Here is a 16,865-nt window from a genome sequence, read left to right on the forward strand (position 1 = left end):
CTCCTAATACATCACACAGCATCTTCATTGCTCTAAGAGTGTTTTGAAATACTCGGTTTTTAAAATAATGCCACTATGCAAGGAAATGTTTTCACAAAAACAATGTTAACTTCATGAATTTTTTTTTGAGAGATTTTCGCTATAGGGCACGTGCGCTTGCCAGACAGACAGAGAGAGACATACAGAAAGCGAGAAATCACCCCCCAGGGGGGATGGTCACGCCGCAATCCCTTCTCCTCCATTCTCTTCTCGGGATCTTGGGCACGCACGCACACGCGCCCGGAGTGAGTTTTAAGCCACCGGGTCCGGGACGCGAACCGCGGTCGACTATGTGGGAGTCCAGCAACATAGCCATTACGCTAACTGCTGGTTCCCTTAACTTCATGAATTTAAAACACATTCTTCTAGGTATGATTAACTTATGCACTTAAAAATTTCTGAAAATCAAACTAATTTTAGGTAGAAAATTTGTATGGGTAACCAAACTTATAGAGGCTAAAGATAAAAATCAGTTATACTAGTTAAAAGAAACAACAGCAAATGCCTTAAAAATTAATAAAATTAACTTAGAATTACACAAATTAAATTTTTAAATGTACTATTACCTGTTGCTAGTCTATGAAAAATTACTGGAATTGGCTCTGTGGTAACTAGTACATCTTCATCATTTTCTGAACTTGACACATATGTATTATCTGCAAAAAATATGGATCATTAAAGAGATAGTAACTTGGACAAAAATAACCTTTATAAAATATAGTTAAATTTATAACCACATTACTTTAGTTCCGACTCTTGCAAAGCACACCCTACCGATGTGATTGAATTTTTAAAAAAAGCATGAAGCAAATTAAAGATTTATTTGTAAATGGCTTCTTTAAAGATATCTGTGTCTCCTAGAGAAATTCAGCCTTCGAATAGAGACTCTCCAAATACTTCTCTTCTACCCTATATGGCAACAAATCATTTGTATACAGCTGGTTGCCCCAATTCAATGCACGGGGTCCTTCTCAATATCAACATCTGCTACAGAAAGCAGGGTTAGTGAGTGCAGGGCAAAAACAAAAGAAAAGCACCTAGAGCAATAAAGAAAATTTGGTACCAGGACATTCAAACATTTGAGCTCAAGATTTTTTAGTAAACCATGCCCTTCATATTGCTTTAATATATACTTATTTCTTTTTCATTATTTATTTAATTCCATTTGTCATTCTTATTATTTTTCGATTTGACCAGACAGAAACAGAGAGAGCAAGGGAAAGCAAGCCATCAGGTCCACGACCCAAACCACGGTCAGCCACGTGGGAATCCAGCACCTTTATGTACCAGGCCACCTCCCAGTCCTGTATACTTAAACTGATATAACATCTCACAATTACCATTCTGCCTCAAATTAATGTCATTTACTTCTACTGTACATACAAGTTGAGGTGTAGAACATTAAACTTCTTATTCACTATTTGTTTCCTCTGGGGGAAAAAATAGTATTTTTGTAAGTTAAGCATTTTTCCTCTGGTACATAAAGATCTTCAAGCTTTGGGTAATATAACACCCAGATATTTATTGTACTTTGCTCTTTGGGGATTTCAGGGCATCTGTGAGCTATTTAACAACTACTTCACCAATCATTACTAATGACCCTACGATGCATCCATCAGTGACCCACTAAATTGTATAAAATATGAGCAACAAATAACAGAAATATAGATCAATTTCTGTTAAAGGAAATTACTGTTCAAATGACTGAAGGATGTTACATGTGAAAAGATCTCTCTCACCCAAGTTCTCATAATATTGTGTCAGTATAGTGAGAATGTGATTTTTAATTGATAGATCTAAGTCATTACTTTATTTCCAAAGAAACATCCACACTATTTTTAGATCTTGAGTAATGGGTAAATGATAATGGTGTGTATATACAGATTAGCTGTAAAGGATTCTCAATAGAGTTGATTTCAATAGTTATTTAGGGAAGTAAGAAGGGGTGTTTGTGAATTAAATATGAAACAAAATAAGTTTGCCTCATTATTTTGATCAGTGTTAAACACAGATTTTGCTTCATTTAGTTTTTTTTTTAATTTAAGATTTATTTTTTATATACATTCAATCACATTGTTTAGCTTACAAAGTGAATATTTCAATATGTGAACATTTCTCCCCAGTCCAGTTAATCAAAATATCTTCCACAGATAACACCACACCTCCCTGTCCCGTCAATGCTCTGCCTCTGTATCCCTCCTCCAAATGACCTTCCCTAGGTCCCACTCCTCCACACACACCACATCTGGCATTCACACCCATCTCTTGTGTTTGTATATCTTTTAGTCAGTTTCGATTGTAGAGTGCAGGCACTCTGTATATATTAAGTGGGGACATACAATGTCTCTCCTTCATAGCCTGGCTTGCTTCACTCAGCAGTAAATCTTCCATATTCTTCCACTTTCTGTCAAAAGCCAGGGTTTTGCTGTTTTTTATGGCTGAATAGTGTTCCATAGAATATATGTGCCACAGTTTTTCAATCCATTCATCCATACAGGGGCATTTGGGTTGGTTCCATGTCTTAGCAATAGTGAATAGTGCTGCAATAAACATTGATGTGCAAGCACTTTTCCAGTGAAGAACTCTTCTGTCTTTTGGGTAGATACCAAGGAGTGGGATTCTGGATCATACGGTAGATCTACTTGTAGATTTTTGAGGAATCTCAAAATTGTTCTCCACAGTGGCTGGACCAATTTACATTCCCACCAGCAGTGTAAAAGAGTTCCCCTTTCACCACACCCCCACCAACACTTACCATTTTTTGTGTTTTTTTTTAATCTTAGACATTCTGACTGGGGCTAGGTGGTACCTCATTGTGTTTTGATCTGCATTTCCCTTACGATGAGGGATGTTGAGCATTTTTTCATATGCCTTTTGGCTACTCGTATGTCATCTTTAGAGAGTGTTTTTATCAACTCCTTCTCCCATCTTGTAATAGGGTTGATCATCTTTTTCCCAAACAGCTGCTTGAGTTCCTTGTGTATTCTGGTTATCAGTCTCTTATCTGATGCATAATTTACAAAAATATTTTCCCATTCTGAGGGCTATTGATTCACACTAATTACTATGTCTTTTGCCATGCAGAAACTTCTTAGTCTGATATAATTCCACTTGTCTATTTTAGGGATTATCGATTGTGCTTTGGGGGGTCTTATTTATTTTTCAAATACCATCAGGGAAGTTGTGAGACTTTCATATTTATCAAGGGAGACGGGGTATCCAAAACAGATTTAATACTGATTTTTTTTAGCTATAAATACTATATAGCTATATACTACTAATTTATTTAACTATTGTCTCAGCATATTAGTTGAGACCTTGATCACTTATCTATAATCCGTTCTGTCAGTAATCTCATGCTTTCAGGTAAGTATCAAAAACTCCATTAGTCAGATATTTAAATTTCTTAAGTCCTTGGTCTTACTGATTTGAAATTATTTCTACTTAACTGACCTAATTATCTGTATTTCTCCCTGGGCACAATGGATTCCATGGAGAGTAATATAAGGAGAAAAAGAGTATTAAAAGGGAATATTAGAGCAATAGAAGCAAAATCTGAACATTGTCTAGAAGGGAGAGCCAGAAACATCCATAAAGGAGAAAGAATTGTGCTATTCCACAGTGTTGCAGAACGGTGAGATTTTACTAAAGCATCAAGAGGTTAGTAAGTGAGGGCATCACATTTAAGAAAACAGGGATGCAAATAATTAAATTAATAAGATTTTCTTTCTTTTTTCTTTTTTTTTTTTTTTTTTTAGAGGTTTTTGCTGTAGGGCACATGCACTTGCCAGAAAGACAGAGAGACAGAAAGCGAAAAACCACCCTCCCAGGGGGGTGGCCACACCGCAATCCCTTCTCCTCCATTCTCCTCGCGGGATCTTGGACACACACGCACATGTGCCCAGCGTGATTTTAAGCCACCGGGTCCAGGACTCAAACCGCGGTCAATTACATGGGAGTCCAGTGACATAGCCACTACGCTAACCGCTGGTCCCAATTAATAAGATTTTCTATCAAAATAGCTTATATAAAGTACTGACACTAAGATGCAATAAGATTTCATTCAAGAGAATACAATTTGGCAAATACATGTTACAACCTGCTGAAAGACAGGATTAAGTCTTCAAACATGACATTTTTCTAGGAGCTATTCTACCAGTTTGTATTTTCATTACTATTTAGGCATTAGAACACTTTTAATTTCCGGCTTTGGATTACTTTACCCCAGATCGAAATGTTCTCAGGTTTCATGACATTATTTATTACATTGTATGGTGTAACAGGTTATTTCAGATCACAGAGGCACACACACATTATGATCAGAAATGCAGGCGACTAAAGAAAGTCAAATCTAGATACTGCTTCAAGTTTTTATGAGAATTCACTCATAAAGCATTATGATGCTGGGATTTTCTTTTTGGGAGGTTTTTGATTACTGATTAGATTCCCTCACTTGTTTATTGATCTGTTCAGATTATTTTATTTCTTCATGATCCAGTCTAGACAGGCTGTATGTTTTTAGGAACTGATCTATTTTTTCTAAATTATCCATTTTAGCAGCCTCACTTCTGGGTATATACCCCAAGGAAATAAAATCAGCATCACGAAGAGACATGCATACCCCCATGGCCACTGTACCATGATTTCCAATAGCCAAAATGTGGGTATATACACTACTCAGCCATTAAAAAGAAGGGATTCCTCATGTACGTGACAATATTGATGAACCTAGAGGACATTATGTTAAGGCAACAAATGGGGCACAGAAAGACAGGAACTACAGTTGAACTCGTAGGAGCAGAGAGTAGAACAGGGGTGGTTAGGGTTTGGGGCCGAGGGAAATGGGAAGATGTTGTTCAAAGGGTAGAAACTTACATTTATGAGATGAACAAGTTCTGGGGATCTAGCGTACGCCATGGGTGTAATGGACGTATTAGTAAATTTAATTGTAGTAACCATTACACATATCAGATCACCACACTGTATACTTTGAATATACCCGATCTTTGTTTGATAATTAAATATTTGAAAATTAAAAAAAAAAAATCTAGACACCACTACCAACTAGCTCAACAGCTAGCTGACCTTTTTAACCAAAGCCACGGTCTTCTTAGCTAAGAAAGTGAGATTTGCTGGTAATTTTTGAAGACTGTCCCAGTTATATGAATCTGTTCTGTGTTTTCTTTTGCTGTTGTTTAAATAATTAGTTCCAAATCTTGCTCAAACTATTTTGACATCTGTAATAAATAATAACACCATCTTCATTTAGAGGTGAGAAAGTAAGATGTGAAAAAAGGATAAGGAATGCATTTAAGGTAACAGAATGAGTCATTGACAGAATGTTTTCACTCGGATTCCTTCACTGGAATTCTCTCACTTGACTATAGAGCTGCCAATTTGCTCCCCCCACCCCCAAACCTCTGGGGACAGTTGGGTTGTTTACTGTGTATATTTGTAGTAGATCTACAGATCTTGCTGAAGCTACTAGTAACAGGAATAGTCTTCCTCACTTCCCTACCAGCCTCTGCAAGTACATGAGCACTTCATGGACAGCTGGGGAGAGAGGAGCAGAGAGCCAGAGAAAAGCATGTCTTAAACTATGGTTATTCTATCTCAAATGAAATCTTATTTAAGTCATTCCAATCCTTATTACTATGTAATAAAAACAATAATTATAAATTTAATTATAAATTTTGTATTCTATTCTGGATATTTTCCCTGATTTTTTAAATATAATTTCATATCCTCCCTCAAGCCAGTCAGGTATTATCCCTATTTTTTAAAAACTGAAAACCAAGGCTCAGATAAGTAATTTGCTCAAAGTCCTTAAGTAATTAATTGCACAGCTAGTAAGTGGTAAAGCCTGAATCTGTCTGAATCAAAAAAATCAATGTTCTGTAACCATACGATATGTCTTTAAAGATGAAAAAATTGTCACTCAAAAATTGTATCTGGGACCAGCAGATGGCATAATGGTTATGTTACTGGACTTCCATGTAGTCAACTGAGGTTTGAGTCCCAGACCCAGAGACTTAAAACTCATGTCCAGCACATGTGTGTGCATGTCCAAGATCCTAAGAAGAAAATGAAGATGAAGGGACTGTGGCATGGCCAACCCCCCCCCGAGAGATGATTTCTCACTTTCCCTCTCACTGTCTCTGTCTCTTTGGCAAGTGCACACTCCTTAAGGCAAAAACCTCTTAAAAAAAATTATAAAATCTTGGGGCTAGCAGGTGCCATGACAGTTAAGGCACTGGATCCCACATAAGCTGTGCAGTTCGAATTCTGGACCCAGTGGCTTGAAAATTATGGCTGGGCACACGTTCAGGCAAGTCTAAAATTCCAAGAAGAAACTGTAGGAGCAGGGATTGCCATGTGGCCATTCCCCTGGGGGATGATTTCTCACTCTCTATATCTCTGTTAAGTGTAAACATCCTATAGTAAAAACTAACTAAATAAATAAAATTATAGTATTTAATAAAATATAAATGTATTAAGTATAAAAGCAATTCTGTTTTAGAAACTATAATTTGATAGAGACTGTGCAGAATTCTAATTCTTGCTTAAGTGGTTTATTTATGAAGCTATATACAATCTCAAGTATCTCACATTAAGGTAAGACTCTTTGGACTCAGAGATACTGGGGGATCCAGAAATTGCCTCCTCATTCCTCTAAATTCTAGTGAGGAATGTAAAAGAAATGAGGGAATTCACTTCCATCAGTAGGGGATCCTTTTAATAAAGGTGGGATCAGATGAGAATTAAAGAATTCTGCTGTTTGACTACACAGAGCCAAGCTGTAACTTGTAATATACACACCTCTTCTTTCATTACCTTAAAAGTTTTCAATACAAAAATCTACAAAAAAGTACAAGTAACCCAGAAGGATGCTCTATTTTCTCCTTTTATTTCAAAAGCCAACCTTATCATTCAGGATTTCATTTACATGCATGTTATTACGTATGCCTCATTCAGTATAGACTCCTTAAATGTTCATTTTCATACAAATAAACTATGAAAATGAGTTTCAACAGATAGCACAGGTTAATTAGTGGATTCAAATTACAAAATCACAAATCCATTACTAAGACATAAGCTAGAGTAACATAATCCTGACTTTGGAGGATACTTGCTGATGCATTTCCACAGGACAAAGAAAAATAGTATTTTTGGGAACCAGCAGTTTGCGTAATGGCTATGTCACTGGACTCCCATGTAGTCGACCGCGGTTCACGTCCTGGACCCGGTGGCTTAAAACTCACGCCGGGCACGTGTGCGTGCGTGCCCAAGATCCCGAGAGGAGAATGGAAGAGAAGGGATTGCGGCATGACCATCCCCCCTGGGAGATGATTTCTCACTTTCTGTCTCTAATGTCTCTCTCTGTCTGTCTGGCGAGCGCACACGCCCTATAGCGAAAATCTCTCCCAGAAAAAAGAAAAATCGTATTTTCAAACTTAAGACAATAAACAACTCATTGAACCAAATAATTTAGGAGAAGTAGAAAAACACAAACCTAAGGAACATCTTGAAAAATAATGAAGATACTATCAAGATAAGTGCATTTTAGAAATTAAATACATTAAAGAGAACTGTTTGAAATAATTTTAAAAATAGGCAAGCTTTGTGTAAGACAAACGAAAGGCAGAAAAAGACAAGAACGAATGCAAATAATAGAAATGAGAATGGAGAAATAACTGCTGAAACACAGAAGATTTTTATAATTACAGACCAAATACTATAAAATGTTTTTTGCTAAAAAAATTTGGTCAAATCACTAACATAGTGGCTTTCAAGAAAAACACATGTTAAAAAATGACTAAGAAACTGAAAAACAGAACAGCTTAATAGTCACAGCAGAAAAATATGACCGTTGCCCCAGAACCATCCCTAAATAGACAGCAGACTGAGACAGCTTTGCTTGCAAGTTCTATCAAATGTTCAAAGAATAGTTTAATTTCTTTAGCTTCTTGAAGGCTTTCATACTGAAATACACATCATTCTTATAGACCGATATTAAGATATCTACTAAAATAACTTGTCACCTTATTGTTGAAAGGAGAAAGTATATATGATACAAAAGTATATACACTATCGCAATACATGCCAAACAAGAATCTGATTTTAAAATGTTTTATATTTAAATTTTGCTAGAAGTGCTTGCTGGAAAGAGGGTGGGGGGAGAGAGAGAGGGAGAGAGAGAGAGGGAGAGAGAGAGAGAGAGAGAAATGAGAAAGCACTTTTTGGGATTAATGATCATGTCATAAGCCCTTCTCCTCCATTTCTCCTTTTGGGATTTTAGGCACACATACACATACACTCAGTGCATTTGTCAAACCACAGGGTCCAACACTTGAACCACGTGCTTGGTTGGCCATTTGGGATCCTTCTGCTTTAACCACCATGCCACTGGCTGGCCCTAATGGAAATGTAATATTCATTCTTTAAAAAAAAAAAAAAAAGTTTGGTAAATGAATAAAGGAATAATACTATCTTTTCTGAAAGCAATTGGAACTATGTTCACTAAATTTGAGAAAAGGCACAAAGCTGCCAACTCTCATATCTATTGTGAAAAATTATTCCAGAAGTTCTAGCCAGAGCCAGAGGAAGAGAATACAGCCTGAATACTGGAGAGAAATAACAAACATGTAAGTTTTGTAAAATACTGCCTATCTGAAAAGTCAAGCATATTAACTAACAGCTCTTGTACAAATAAACATGCATTAAAATTTAATAATGGGGAAATATTATCATATTAATTTTCATTTTGAAGCAACAGAAATTAGAATGAATTATAAACTTGGCTTTATCACCAAAGTACATGCTCTTGGGAAATATTAATACTTAACCACTCTCTGCACTTTGGCATTCATGTGCGAATGCCATGATCAAACCCTTTTCTGCCTCTCATACAGATTGAACACAAAATTGAATGTAATTACGTATGTGGAAATACCTGGTACATTGTATGCTGTACTGTTTTTCTTGGTGTACTGGTTGCATCAGCCAATTCAAAATTCAGCCCCAGTATTCTAATCAGCATGCATTAATCTCCCTTTTTCATTCTTGTACTATATTAGTTTTTCACTGGGGCTTCCATTATAAAAAAAAAAAAAAAAAAAAAAGAAAAAAGAAAAGAAACGCATAATACCTCTTGGCCACAAGGGGGTGCTAAACATTAGGTGCATTTGGTTTACTGTAAGAGATTTTTGCCATGTATCTGGCGCTACAGAATAATTCACTTCGTGCTTTCAAATTGGGCTTTGATTTGTGCTGTAATTTCTGTCAGTTTGATTCAAAGGCCTCTACTTCTCATGGGTCATATCTCTACGAGCTGCCTTAGATTAAGAAGCACAATAATTATAATATTCGCAATAAGTAATGGGATTATTTTCCTAATATACTTATCGTAGAAAACATTCAGGATCAAAAACATACTATGCCATAATAAGATTGCGTAACTGTCTACCAAAAAATGAAAAACTTTTCTTTATAAATATTTCTTCCAATAAAATTGGCCTAAAACATTTTATATTATTATTAAAAAACAGGTTTATCCTTAATAATGAATAATCCCCATTGTATAACTGTACAATAATTTTAAAGACTACTATGCCTAAAAAATATAGCAAATCTAGCAAAATAACTGCAAAAATAATTTTTTTTCACAAAACTATTTTTTATGTAATATTAATCTTTGTAAAAAGATTAAATGTTTAATGCAAAGCACCACAGAAAATACTGGAATGCTAAAGAAATAAGTTTTACATCAACTCCATACCAAATTATAAATTATTTTTGAATACTTAAAAATATTTACATATACATTCAAATATACACATATATATATGCACTCATACACACACACACACACACACACACACTTAGAGAAATGCCTGAACTAGAACAAACAAGTGTTAGCTATTATTTTTACACTATGAATAGCCAAATGATGTCCCAGAACCAACCACTAGAACAATTTATAAAGATTTTTTTATTTCAGTCAAAATGATGTAAATATACAGGTTGAAGCTAAGCTATGGGCTTGTGTTAATGACTTTTCATTAGGAAAGTATTTATTTTAATTTTTAATATATATTCAATCACATTATTTAGCTTACAAAGTGAACATTTCAATATGCTCTATGGAATACTATTCAGCCATAAAAAACAAAAAAACCCTGGCTTTTGACAGAAAGTGGAAGAATATGGAAGCTTTATTGCTAAGTGAAGCAAGCCAGGCTATGAAGGAAAGTATTTTGATTCTGATTGTATTTGAGGGTAAGACATGCACTTCATAGGCCCTTGAAAGAATTCTTCTTTATCTATAACACGTCTTCTGCTTACAAAGTGAACATTTCAATATGCTCTATGGAATACTATTCAGCCATAAAAAACAAAAAAACCCTGGCTTTTGACAGAAAGTGGAAGAATATGGAAGCTTTATTGCTAAGTGAAGCAAGCCAGGCTATGAAGGAAAGTATTTTGATTCTGATTGTATTTGAGGGTAAGACATGCACTTCATAGGCCCTTGAAAGAATTCTTCTTTATCTATAACACGTCTTCTGCCCATGCTTCATCCATATACACAGTTATACACATTTTATATCTTCAGTAGAAAAAATTAAATCAGTCATGACATGAATATTTAAAATAAAAAGATGAAAGGCATACCTGGGTAATCTTCAGAAACATGTACTGAGTAGGATACACTGTCAAAATAAAGGGAAAAAGGAGTCAAGTTACTGCTAAAGTAGATATGCTTACAAAAAAAAAAACCATGTTACTCATTTATACAGATATTAAGTATAAACAGATAACATCCAAAGCAGATTAGAAAATTTCCTCTGAACTGGACACTGGAAACCACAGATTTTTAAGATACTTTCAATTAATTTTTGAAAGCATATTTCTAAAACAGTTTTGAAATATCTTCCTCCCAACAATGACATTTATTTTATTATAGATAGACCTTTTTATTTCATCAATGCCTGCTATTTCCTAATTTCTGACCACTTGTTTAGTTTACTCAGATTTTCACAAATCATCTTTTCTTACCAAAAACAAACCCCAATATTTGTCCAATTTAACATGGTCCTTTTTGCAAAACAAATAACGAAATATGATGAAAGTGTAAGTAATGGTTACTCTTCGTCAGCCAATCTCTCATCACCACAACATGTATAATAAAAAATCTCCTCTCCTCAGAAGGATTGAGTTGTTTCAAAAGTTTGTAACTGAATTTTAACAACTTCACAACTCCTTTTTAACCTCGTCGGCTCTGTATACTTATCTCTTTATGACATATGGAAGTTTTAACATGCTTGTTCACTTTTCTCTATCAACTGGATTGAGAGTCTCTCGAGACTGGTGTCTATGTCTATTTATATGTGTAGCAGAGTCACCAATTTTAGTGTATGACACACAGCACATATTCAACATTAGCTATTTGAATGGCTCAGTAGAGCTGCCACCTGCCACAAAGAAGTCAAAATTTAGTTTGGGCTCAGCTGAATTATTTGCCTGTTAAGATAAAAAAATCAATTCTGTTTGAAAGGATCTACAAAATATAGAGTCTATGCCAAGTATCATTCACAAAATGAATCTAATACAATCCAAAGTGACTTGACATATGTACAAATAGGAAAATATAACCTGTATTCAAGAGAAAAGATGCTGCCAAGTGTTGAAATTAGCCTATGCATGCATGCAAACACATACATACCTAGAACATTCAATAGATAAAGTAGAATTCGAAAAATCATTTTTTAATAGTCAGCCCCCCAAAAAGGCAGAAAAGGCTCAACAAAGAAATAAACAACAAAAGGAACAAATAGAAAATAAAGTACATGGGGCTTAATCCAACCATATCGATAATTGTATTAAATGTTTGTTAATGGCACAGACGCATTGAATAAAAGGAAAAGATACACCCAGTGGATAAAAAGGCAAGATTCAACTCTATGCTGTCTATCCACATTAAAAAATACAGACAGATGGAAGTAAAAGATGTAAAAAAATACACTGTGCCAAGAGTAAGCGTAAGAAAACTGAACACTAAGATATCAAGATCACTCACAATGATTAGAGTCAGTCCTCAGCAAGAAGCATAACAATCATAAATGTTTATGCATCTAACAACATGGCTTCAAAATACATGAAGCAAAACTGACAGAATTATAGAGGAAAACATACAACTCCACATTCATAGTTTGAGCAACTGACAAAACTAGACCAAATTATCATCATCATCATCACCATCAAACACACAGATCTGAAACTAACTTTCACGGAACACCTTAACCGCTCAGTACCAAGATACATCGTGTCCAGAACTATAAGACTCCATAAATTTAGAAGAATGGATGGATATCATCACCACAGTTCAAACGCTGGGTTTCCTGGATCATCTTGCCCTTATAAAAGTTCAGTCTCTGAATTTGTTGCTTTTCAAAATTTGGGACTGGATTTAACTCTAGTACTGTGGCCACAGGGCAATACAACCCCCTCAGACAAGCTCAAGTTCTCAAGAACTCCACTAGTCAAATCTCTGCCATTCCGTTTAGGCTTTCGAAAGAGATGAGGTAGAGACAAGAAAAACTGAAGTAGAGGAATAGGGAAGAAGATCACTAGTCATGTGATCAAGTTTGATACACTGTTTTTTAATAAAGCCCATTTTATTGTACAGCCATAAGTACAAGAAGCATTTTGATCACCTGGTAAAGCCAAACATTGTGTTAATACCTAGTTAAATTTAAGCAGAGAAAAAAATCACAGGAGATAACTTCGGAAGATTAACTTGGAAGAAAACTGAGAATATAAAACATAATAAATATGACAGACAAAGGAACATGAACATTTTAAAGCATGATAGTTTTTTTAACTTAAAAGTTTTTAAATATATAGTTTGACATAAAGTTGCACAAATTTTACAGAGGTCTCAATGTTTTCCCCACTGTTTAAGTACCTATGCATAGACTACCAATACCAGGAAATTGCCATTAAAGTGTGTATACCCTCTAGTGTTATTTTATCACATGTGTATCACATACACACTATCACAAATCAAGATATGTAACTGAACTCAAACGATTCCCTTCATGCTACCCTTTTTAAAATCATACCCATCTCCTTTCACATCCAACATCCTTAAACCCTGGCAGCTACTGTTCAGTTCTTCAACTCTGTAGTTTTGTCATTTCAAGAATGTTATATAAATGAAAATAAATATAAAGAATGAAGCACAAGGAAGAGCAATTGTCTTGAAAAAGTACTCCAATAGGCAATATTTAGAATAAATTGAAGAAAACAAAAATCGCACTAAGAAGCTATGGTAGTAGTGAAATATGGACAAGTGTCAATGTGAAGATAACTAAAGGGAATGAGAAAGCAAGAACAAATGGCGGATGTTGGACCCTAGCCAAGTGCCCAGCTTTGGGAATCATGGCCCTGAATCAATTGCTAAGAATTAGAAAATATCCATGTCAATGGTGCCTCCAACAAACTGAGAGAAATAAACATATGACCCCATATGAATTTATGTTGTCATGACTCACTCCCTTATGCAGTAGAACAGTGCTATGGAGAAGTGAAATTATTGATGATCAGTATACTTCTTCTGATCTGGCAGTACTATGTGACAGAAACCAGGCACTATGCCAGAGATTATACTCAGTATGAAGCTGAATTAATTCCCAACAGCCAACCATCTCAACCAACAGCAGTTGGCTTCATTTTTCATCCAAATCAATGTCTAAACACAAAACGAAGCCTTAAGTCATTCCTTTGTCTACCTCCAGTTAGGGAGCCTACAATAGTTCAGTCGAACAAACAAGAGTCAAATTCTAGCTGTGTGGGCTTCCAACTGGATGGCTTAAGGAAAGTCAGGTCAACCCACTCAGATTCTCTCTCTTTTGAGTAAAAGGGGAGAAGCCATCCCTACCTTATGAGCCTGCTGTGATGATTTAAAGTCTAAACAGGGGTAAAGCCTCCAGGACAATGCCAGGCACACAGCAGCAGGTGCTGAGTAATTTTAGTCAGCGTTCAGTACAAGCAACTAAAATTTATAGAAGTGAAATTTTACATTGCTTGCTCTATGGAAAATTCAATTTACTCACAAAATAAATTATATTTATTGGACACCAAAGCTAACAATGATTATTTTCCTTTATGATGGCATTGTCCTCATGATAGGAGAACACATTCTCCTATCATGACCATACCTAATTCTTCAAATAAAAATTAGTAAACAAAAGCCCTGCAAACTGATTGATAGCTCCTTGTGCGACAGCATTTTCCTGGGAGTATACCAGAAGGAAAATCACCAGGACTGTAAAATCCTAATCAGTTTCACTTTGTGGCTTACAGAGTTCTAAGGGAAGCAATCTAGTACAAGCAGACATGGATGATTAAACTGAAAGATCTAATAGGCAGTGCCAAAAAAGTACAGAGAGCAAAGCTTAAGTAGATTTAAGACTAAGATTAGTATGTGCTGTACATAATAAATACTATAAAGCAGACAAAAATATAGTGGATAACTGGAAGTAAAAGAAGATGAACATGAGATGAAAGAACAACCTGGAGCACGTGGAATTCCTATTCAGGAAAAAATGCCTTCAGTATTTTGAATATGCTAAATGATGATTATATTGACGCTCTTTGCCAAAGAAACTCAGGTCAGTCAATATGTTTGGTATAGACCATATGCACAACACGGTGAGAAGTTCTCAAGGTCACAAGTTTGAAACTAGACTCTACAAATAAAATGGATTCTATTATCTTAATAACTTTGGAACAAAATGGTTTCTTCCAGCTCTTGTTCCTCTGGAAGCATGTGATGTAACCAGAGAGATCTCTGGATTGCCAAAATCTCTATAAGGAGTTTTCAGAGCAGCCCTTAGGTGTTCAATACCTTGTATTTTGTTTATATATTTAGTTCAATAATTTAAATCACTCATTAAGGTTATTTTAGTATCGGAGTTCACCGTTGACCCCATTATCATCGTTTTCCTTCTGAAATGTGTACAAAGAGCTAAGACTCATACAGTTTACTCTTAGTTTCAAAGTTCACAGATTTTAAAAAAATGAAGAGTAATTGGGACCTAATGGAAGACAGCAGTTTAAACATAATTGAGAGGGAAACTTAGACTTGAAGATGAAAGAGTTTTAGACTTAGAAGACCTTGCAGGGTTACTGAATCACCATCTGTGTTTCACAAGTGGGCCCTCAAATGTTGTGACTTGCTGCCATCTGTAACACGAAACTCGCAGATTCTGAACTCACATTTTTTTTAAACTACACTCAGAGCTTTTGAAAGAGCAAGCAAAATCTGGTATTTTGTTCTGTGATACTTTTTCACCTTACCCACTAGTATTTCTCCAATAAATTATCTTTCTATCTTTTATATCTCACAGCTAGATCTGACTTCTAAAATTTATATGAGAAACAGTAAAACACAGAAGCTAAAAGAAACTGCAACTAAAAACAAGTGATCCCCACCCTAGCTAAAGGCTTCTGAGTAGGTCACCTTTCACTCGCAGAGCAGTAGCAGACACCTGAGATCATATGAACCCCATACCTCACCCTCAGACACAGTGAGGCTTACTAGAAGAAAATTCCCTCCAACCTTTATGTTTTAGTCTTCCTCCTTCTTCACTCTGCAGGTAAAAGAGACATTGTTTTATTGTACTATGCACCTTCACACCCAACTCTAGTATCTCAAGCTAGAAGGTGATTTGGGGCAAGCTGAAGTTCAACTTTGCTATTTTGACGTCATTCAATTACCAAAACACTCACCTTCATGTTCATCATCAAGTTCTTCCAAAAACATTTTCTAATTATCCTGTTCAACCAGCTATAGCACTCTCATTCTTCACTACTATTAGCTGCATTCCTTTTGTCATTTATCCAGAGTTAGAGATTTCTAGGGCACTCTGTTTCTCTTCACTAAAAATGCTCGCATCGCCCACACCTAGAAGGACATCATTAAGCCACGCATGGTTCTGTGGTCTCATTTCCCTTAGCATTAGCTCTCCGAATCCTTGGCAACACCTTGGACCTTGATTTCCAGTGAACAGCCCACCTTCTAAAAGCTCAAACCCCTCTCTCTCACTTTCTCATCACAGTTTCATCACTTCCCAGCTTTCCCTTTTCTATAACAAACTCTCTGGTACCCTCAATCCATACTTTACTCTGTGACTATTGGTTCCTCTGGGCTTTGTTTGCTTCTTTAGGTGACTGTCGATATGCCCAGAGGATCTTCAGCTTCTCCACTATAAAGATCCTAACTTGCCCCCAGAGACCTCTTACCTGATGCTACAAGCTCCAATCTGATTATAACATGTCTGGCATTTTCAGCCTCTAGACTTGGGTGCTGAATGCTGCTAGGAAAGACAACGATGCTGAGGGGCCTGATGCTGTACAAGCATGTGGTCCTCAATACTTGCTGTTAATAACAGTGCTCATAACTCAGAATCCAACCCTTAGAGACTCTTGCTTTTTTTTTTTTTTCCTCAGTTGCTTGTTCAAATCTTCACAACTTTCTAACAATACATAATAACCTGCCTTTTCACTATCATCAAAATGTTTTCTTGGGATCAGCAGTTAGCATAATGGCTATGTCTCTGGACTCCCATGTAGTAGACCGCAGTTCGTGTCTCGGACCTGGTGGCTTAAAACTCACGCCGGGCGTGTGTGCGTGCGTGCCCAATATCCTGAGAGGAGAATGGAGGAGAAGGATTGCGGCGTGGCCATCCCCTCTGGGGGGTGATCTCTCGCTTTCTGTCTCTCTTTCTCTCTCTGTCTGTCTAGCGAGCGCACACGCCCTATAG

General features: G+C 36.1%; 1 protein-coding gene across 7 annotated transcripts in view; it reads right to left on the reverse strand.

Annotated features, from left to right (window-relative positions):
• PARP8 (poly(ADP-ribose) polymerase family member 8) overlaps positions 1-16,865 on the reverse strand; it is a 270,423-nt gene that overhangs the window by 84,282 nt on the left and 169,276 nt on the right. For all 7 annotated transcript variants that reach the window (XR_003549476.1, XM_027772068.1, XM_027772069.1 and 4 more), the window contains exons 4-5: positions 10,711-10,748; positions 606-695 (exon numbers count right to left, since the gene is read on the reverse strand). Coding sequence is in view for 6 of the 7 variants with exons in the window: in XM_027772068.1 (XP_027627869.1) it covers positions 606-695; positions 10,711-10,748 (128 nt within the window). In the remaining variant the exon portion in view is untranslated. The remainder of the gene's footprint in view (positions 1-605; positions 696-10,710; positions 10,749-16,865) is intronic.

This window comes from Tupaia chinensis, unplaced genomic scaffold (genome assembly GCF_000334495.1).
Source record: "Tupaia chinensis unplaced genomic scaffold, TupChi_1.0 Scaffold000251_1, whole genome shotgun sequence".
Lineage (NCBI taxonomy): Eukaryota > Metazoa > Chordata > Mammalia > Scandentia > Tupaiidae > Tupaia > Tupaia belangeri.